Source organism: Cololabis saira, chromosome 9 (assembly GCF_033807715.1).
Source record: "Cololabis saira isolate AMF1-May2022 chromosome 9, fColSai1.1, whole genome shotgun sequence".
In the NCBI taxonomy this organism is placed as follows: Eukaryota; Metazoa; Chordata; class Actinopteri; order Beloniformes; family Belonidae; genus Cololabis; species Cololabis saira.
The window spans coordinates 22,540,255-22,548,408 of NC_084595.1; the positions used below are offsets into that span (position 1 = coordinate 22,540,255).

The window sequence follows — 8,154 nt, forward strand, 5'->3', positions numbered from 1 at the left end:
ACACCCAAAAGTGTGTGGTAAATAATCTATTTTTTTCCTTTTTTTAAACAGATTGCTCTTATAATCTCCCTCCCCCTACACATGTCAGCACTTGCACTTTTATTTAATGCTTTGGCTGTGTAAGAGCTGACAGTAAGGATAGAATAGTCAGTAGCACTCGCTGTTCCATCTCCACGATGCTGTTTATACCTTCATCAAGGTGCACCTGTGTGTTACGGTCTGCTCATGCTGATACGATACACAGACTTGGCAAAATAGGAGTTGTGATCCAGAAGAGAACATCCCAAAGTGAATCTGTACAGCTACATCGTTGTTACTAATGGTTTTCAGTGTAGCCTACCCACAGCTGCATTCACAAAGTGAAACAGACCTTGCAGCTGATCCACAACTTCCCATTTTCAAGGGTTGAACTTGACGGTGTAAAGTGGATTCCAGGTCAAACGGTAATTAAAGGTTTTATGTTTAAAAAAACAACATTCGGATGTGGATTTAGTCAAAGCGGCAGCCTTATCCTATCTGGTGAATGACTACATTTAAAAAGTCTTGTACTTACTATGCTAGTGTCCCATTGCAGGAGTTCATATTCCCAAATATTTCCATTGATTAGTCTGCGACTAGTCAAAAACTGTTTCTGACACATTGAATATCTCCTAAAATCCATTATCAGTCATAAATACCTAAATGTTCCAAATATGTTTCAGTACAGTGAAATCTTAACATGCAGTCTGTGGCTATTTAGCCCCTCATTTGCAAAAAGGTGCTTGTTTTTTTTAAAATATGAAACGAGTTGATTCATTAAATAGCTAAATAAAATAAAGTGACTAAAATGCAGAGTTACATTATGTGATCATTTGAGGATCACAAATGCCTTTGCCTAGTTTCCAACCAGACTATCCATTATTTGTAACTGTTACGTCTGGGTGACATTAATAGGAAAAAAACAACAACCTTTTTCTATCCATGATATTAACAGGATTACAAGAGACACTGACTATAAATCGAGACTGTTTCTTTGCTTGCCTGGATCTGAAAATTATAAGAAAAATTATAGCTTTAACAATCAAAGTGCAACTCCTTTGAGGGAAATGACAAATATGGGACATTCTGAGACTTGCAACAAGTTTAATCTGCAGATCCTCCTCCTCTGTCCTTTGCCTCTTTCCTGCAGCGATGCAGCACAGGCTGTTTTCCCTCCGTTGTATTGGACTGTCCCCAACATTAAGGCTTTCTGTCCAATAAAAGGTAATAGCATTAATTCATGGCTGCATCCTTTCAGAGACTCCTGAGGGAGCAGCACTCCAGGCAAGTGTTTTTGTTTGTGTGGAGGCAGAAGAGAAAGTTTGTGTGTGGCAACAGACAAAGGGCCTGTTGTGTATTATTCATACTCACATTACTGCTAGCCGCCAGGTACAGGATCAGACGACGAAACAACAAACAGCAGTGTTTTGTGTTTAGCGGTTGAGGGTAGATGCAGACAACACAGCTCATTTCCCCACATTTCTGTTAGTCGTAACGGTGGCCTCTCTCTCAACTTGCTCAGACTTGTGGTCTCGCATGGTGAAACTACAACTTGTCACCCAACCACCCTCTCACAACAGTAGCTCACTGCTATAGCTGCACACAGCACATGGACAAACCCCACATGCCTATTATCTTGTGCAAACCTCCATGGAGTAACTAATCAGTTAGCCTGCAATGTTTGTGCTAATCATATCCTATTGAGATTGCTGGAGGCAGAAACACATTATAAGACTGGCCTCAAACACAACCGAATGTAGTATGAATGTTAGACCTCTTTGCACTTTAAGATCCCACAATACTGGATAACTTCCAATGTAGGTACTAGTCATGGTAGGGGTTTCTCATTTGTGCTTTTGCCCACAATGCTGGCCTGCTTGTGATGAGAGCCAAATTATTCTGCGTCGTCACAATGTGTAATGTACATATAGTTAGTGAAATGTAAATGTATACATACCTTCTTATTACAGCACTTAGTGGAACTTTTATTCTTTTTCTGGTTGTATATTTCTCAGATTAAGCTTTGTCGCGTAAGGAGTCTGTAATGTTTGTAACATATTTCTCTTTATAAAACAACAAGATCCGAAAACACGGCGGCCCAAACGAGGAGGGCCACAGGCAGCCGAACTGGAATCCAGTCAAGTCGCCCAAACTAAATACCCCTGCTCTGCTGGCGCAGTTCAAGAGAGGCATCTGGATGCAGCGATGCAGTTTTTCCCCCTTACTCTCATTCACTTCGACAGCTGATGACGTTCGCTCGCCTGGCCTGGAATCTACGCCGGCTGCCAGCGAGAGTTGTGAATGGGGTGGCAGTCAGACAGGGCCTCTCTCGCAGCCACACATGCACGAACACACAGTGGGTCTAATGCTTAATGTTGCTCACGTCACAGTGGCTGCGTTCAGGTTACATTAAAACAAAGGAATTCTCCCCCACACCCCTCATCTGCTAACACGCACATAAATCTACATTATACCCTGGTATTAAACCTCCCTCGGACTAGCTGTCAGCTATAATATTAAGAAGCCCCAGCCACGCAGATCTGACTGAAAAATCTGGGCTGAATAATCTTTTTGATCTGCTGTTATTTCCACTGACCCCAGCTCACAGCTCTTTGTCACACGCACGCACGCACGCACGCACGCACGCACGCACGCACGCACGCACGCACGCACGCACGCACGCACGCACGCACGCACGCACGCACAAACACACACATCAGGGCGTTAAAGATCAGCATATCTGCATTTCCTGCAGCTCTTACATGTGTAAAATGTACTTTTGCTGTCAGATGACACTCAGATGAGCACGGTGGACACTAGGGTGTTTCATTTCACTGCATACACATCATCCGTAAAGTATCTTCCGCACAGACCGGAGAGCTACTCCACAGGAAGATGGAGCTCAGATGGCAGTAGCCCACTCAGTTTGTTATGTAACAATCAATTTGATTAAATAGCTTATGGGCTGCATCAAACCAATAGTGTGTAATACCATTTAGCTTTATGTAAGATGGTGGTCACTTAACGAGATGGTTTCGAATTGGAGAAAGCGGCTTTGTTTTCTCTCTCTTTCTCTCCGTGGGAATCAAAATGAGTTGCTTTCTACTCTGTGGTTAACAAACAAAAGTAGACAACTATAAATATTCTTTGATCTGAAAGTTTTCTCCATGTTCCAGCTGCGTTTAATCTGGGTGTAATCTTGGAGACCAGTGACAAGCGTTCACTGAATCTTGGCAACGAAATCCCAACCAGCGCCGTCAGAACATTCATCGCAGTCCAGCCAAAGAGGAATGTGAGGCGGATAGAAGGTCTGTTTTTACGCTTACGACCTGGAAATATCAACGCTTCTTTTTTTTGTGTGTGTATTTCTCTGCTTAGCTGCCACTCACACTATTTTACAAATTTGGGAGACGTGAGAACACTGACATAAACAAGAGCACAGCGTAAACTGGGCCTTCCTGTCGTGCGTCACTGGGAGCATTTGGATGGAGGATGCTTGCCTCTCAATTCTGCTCTGGGATGCACTCGCATAAACAAACAGGAATAAACTTTATTTGCTCCATTCACATTCTTGCGCTGTTGCAAGTATGCGACCTAAACCGAGCCTCTGTGTATACTGTACTCTGCCGCTCATACACATGAGCGAGAAGCGCCGGAGTTACCTCCAGCACACAGGGATCTGCACAGCCTTTGGCGCTGGGCCCTGTAATGCAAAACCTCTAATGATTCACACTGGTAAAGGATTCAACCAGTAATGGACTCACAACAACCTGTGACATGTTTCAGTGAGTGCACAGCAACAAATCTTAACTCAACTGTTGAGTCAGTCTCACAGGGCTGCATTCATAGAGACATTGATGAAGCTGCTGAGAGAGTCGTGCTTCAGCCATTAGCTGGAAGAATCATCATCATCCGGTAATTGTATGAGGCCTTTCTCTCTCCCACATGCAGTCGGGGAAGGGACTGGATGAGCACCAGCGGAGCAGCTGGGGCAAGCAAGATCTGCTGTGGGTCATTACCTGCTCTTATTAATTCATGAAGCTTTATTCACCCGGCCCAGTCGAGCCCTCTACCATAAAACAAATGTGCAGTGGGACCCACAGGCAAACGCATTCTTCATAAGGACTCATCAGCTTACTGGTTAATTTTACAACTCGATTAATGGCCACGAAACGCTCTCTGCTAACTCCTTAAACTAGACCATTTTTAAAAAACAAATATGTCACAACTGTAAATAGGTAGATTTGACTCCCTAAGACTTCTCCTGTGTCACGCTGCAACTCTACTGAGACTGTTGCCACATAAAACCACGTGCTGCCTGTAACCAAACTCATGTAGGCACTTGTGAGAGTGAGCGTATGTTTCACTGACTCCACACTGACTCATTTACTGCTACAAAAAGATGACATGATTTAGTCAGAAAAGACATAAGTAGGTAGCACAGGGTTGCAGGGAAGAAGGACGACGCAGAGATTATGCAGCACTCGCTGATTTCACAAGCTGGACCAAGAACTTTTAGAATCTTCTAAGGAATTATTTGTTAATGTATTTGGGTTCAGAACACTGATTTCTAAAAGAAAACAAACATTCTTACGGAGCCATGATTATGTAACAAATACAGAGCGTGGTCTGGCATCGTCTTTCTGAAAAAGACATTCTCTGAATTGTAGTACAAGTTGCAGCAAAAAACTTGTACATCATTCAGCATTGATTCTTCCTTCAGGGAACAAGAGAAATTAAGCATCCTATGTTATTTATGTACATTCATTTTTATATACCTTTATATACATTCATTTTGGTTTGTTTACTTTGTATTGTGAATATTTAACTTTGAGGATACAGTGATACTGTTCACAAGTGGTATGGCTGTCTGTTTTTGAAGTGTGCTGCCAGAGAACCTGCAGATCACAACCATTTCTTATTAGTTTTTAGCCTAATATCGAAGAAACATATTTTTTTCTGGATTCTTTGAATCTTTTGATAACACCAACCATGATTGATGTTAAAACCCTACATTTGTGAGTCTTTTAACTCTCTCTCTATTTTCAACAGCCATCATACGATTTTGCCAAATAAAGCAATTGACTGAGTTGGTCTGCTGGTTACACCTTTAGGTTACACACAATTTTTCTTTTTTTAAATGTGTTAATTCAAAGTATTGTTTGTTTTGTTTTTTGCTTTTTTAAATAATGGCAGCCTTTGATAATGCAATTTGTCATGGTACTATTTCAAATTACTTATAGAGTTTTGCTTATGGAGATGGTTATCTATATTTTCTGTTGCATCCCAACATGTTGCAACTGTATGGGAAACTTGGTTTCTGGTTTAAAGTGCATGTCTTTGTGAAACTTAATGAATGAGAGACGTTGTGTTATGATTCATCTTGAATTATACACTCATATAAATAATATCCTATTCCTATCTGGCTTTCTGAGATTGAATCAAATGAGCAAGTAAACTGAAAAGAAAGACCACGTATATCAAATGACTGCTATAAACGATGCACACATAACTGAGTAGTCTTTAAATAACGAAATATAAGTCGCTGCATCCCCTCCAGTCTCTGATTCCCATTCATGAGAAACAATCATGAAGCCTCTCTGCATATTTACCTTCAGGCCCTCCTTCTACCGTCACTTCAGTACCTCCTCGTCTTTCTCCAAAGGAGATATTAATGACACTGTTTGCAGTTTATTTAATTTTTATAGGTTATATATATATGATATTGTGAGGAAGGGACAGGACTAAATAAGTGTTCTGCTTCCTCCTGTTCCCTCTCGAACACATTGTTTTGCTGTGTGTTTTATTTTTGAATGAGACTGTTAAATTGTTTTGCTTTTTTTTTTATATATATATATTTTGATGCTTTTAATTTGATTGGGTTTTGTTGTGTTCGAGACAAAGCCAATAAAATAAAAAATAAAAAAATAAAAAAAACACTGTTTGCCGTCACATTTTAGATACAGCCAAACAAACCGCATGTCTACTTGACTCTGCACACTGATACCCAGAGTCCACCTATCTTTGCAGGCCTTTTGCATAGATTTCAACACCAGTCACGTCATCAGCTCTCCGTCCAAATGCCAGCCAGCCTGTACACTCATTTATTGCCTCTCCAGAAAGCAGTAATTCCCAGCCTTAATGTGTGCTTCGGCATATAGATGGTTGCGAAAGAGCGCCTTTCTTTTGCAGACAGCGAAAGCGGATGTTGGAGACAGAGAGGCAGCCCCCCCTCCTTCTCCTCCTCCCCCTCCCTTTACATATGTACGAAAACGCATACGATCTGTCAAAATTTAGGAGGATATAACAGTCCGTGACGTTGATTATGGGATGGTAATTGATCGGAGACGCGCAGCTGATGTATTTTACGCACCGGCCGAGACTCCTTTTTAATGTGTTGCATCTGTAGGGTTTACCTGAAGCCTGATGCTGCGTTCCATTTACCTCGGAAGTCGGAACTCGGAACTGGGAATGACGTCACAGCCGAGTTATCAGCGTTCCAGTTACAAAGTAGGAAAACAAGATTGTAGTTCGCATATACCACATGAAAAATGTAAATTACACTATAGCAGCATATATATGCCGAACAATACTTGTATACGACTGATTTAGTGTGACCAAAACTAGAATGAAGTGCTACGAATTATTACAGAGCTCTCTTCTACTGTTTACAACCGGGGCAGCCATCTTGGAAAGTGAACTCGGGGGTGGTGAAGACTCTCCCACTTTCCTAGTGGGAAATCCCACTTCGAGGGGCGTTCCAGTTGAAAAAACCGACTGGGAACTGGGAAATCCCCACTTCCGAGGACAAATGGAACGCGGCATGAGCCTCACTGTTCGCAGGCTGCCGTCATGCCCGCGATTATTCCCACCTTTTCATGCATACTGAGCGCAAAATGTGACAAAGCCGGGCCTGCCCGCTGATTACACTCAGGTCCTTTTTTTTTTTTGCGTGTCAACTTACCCTCTCTGGCTTTTAGCAGTACAGTGTTGGCTACTATGTTCTCCAGCTCCATCAAAAAACACAAAATCCCAAATGCAGAGGTTTTTTTTTTTTCCGGTACACGAGCGTCTGCAGCGAGAACAGCGTCCCTCGGATGGAAACGGTGGATTTTTAGTTTCTTTCACTCCTCGTCGATGTCCGAGCAAATTTCACTTGTATCAAAGTCGTAAAGGATAAAACAGGATGTCATAGATGGGCTTGCAGTGTAAGTTGGACATGTTTTTTGTTGCGGGCTGAAAGTCCGGCGCTGCATTTCTACTCCAATCCCCCCAGAACCATTCCATGCGTAATTTGGGTGCAAAATCTCTCCAAATGCAGAAAATAATGAACTTGGGTGATCCGATGAACGCAAAGCGGGGTTTTCTCAGATGATTCCTCCAAACGGAACACCGGGATCCCGGCAGCTCTACCTTACAGCGGCAGGGGTTGGCTGAGTGCACCAGAGAGCACATCACCCCCTCCTCCTCTCTGCTGGTGCGTAATCAGAAAAGGCTGGGCCTTTAGCCGGATTTATGGTCCGCGTTAAATCGACGCACGTAGCCTACGGCGTAGGGTACGCGGCGACACGCACCGTACGGTGCGCGTCGCCGCGTACCCTACGCCGTAGGGGCCGTGTTGGTGTAACGCGGAACCATAAATCAGCCTTTTCTGTCACAGCGACGTCAAGCCGCGCGCGTTAACTTCACTGAAAACCATGACCAAAATAAAAGCTTACCGCAGCTATCACTTCTACTTTTAACAGTGGGAACAAAGACGACTGCAGCATTGAATTGGTGTAAAAGGATGAACTACAAGGCAGAAATGAACAAGTAGTCCAATTCTACTGTTATCTACTATTGCATTTGTAATAACTATGGGGGAGAGATGTAAAGTCGCCCCCTGCTGGTTGAATGTGTTACTGAATGCAAGAGAGAATGATGTGACTTTATTTTAATCACGTGACAAGTTAATGTTTTTACTCCACTATAACTCCCATAGATCTACATCTAGACAGTTTTTTTTTCTATATTTGATCTCAGGTGTTTTAATTGGTCTTATTGTGTTGAATTTCAGTTGTTCTTATATCACCTGTTAGTACACTACCGTTCAAAAGTTTGGAGCATCACATTTGTGGGGTCAATTAAACGCTCAAA

At 42.5% G+C, this 8,154-nt stretch overlaps 1 protein-coding gene across 1 annotated transcript in view; it reads right to left on the minus strand.

Moving 5' to 3' along the window:
* Window positions 1-7,450, minus strand: part of grk5l (G protein-coupled receptor kinase 5 like) — a 34,411-nt gene extending 26,961 nt beyond the window's left edge. The window contains exon 1 of the mRNA XM_061730828.1: window positions 6,983-7,450. Within this exon, the coding sequence (XP_061586812.1) occupies window positions 6,983-7,034 (52 nt within the window). The 5' untranslated portion in view covers window positions 7,035-7,450. The remainder of the gene's footprint in view (window positions 1-6,982) is intronic.
* Between the last annotated feature and the right edge of the window lie 704 nt (window positions 7,451-8,154).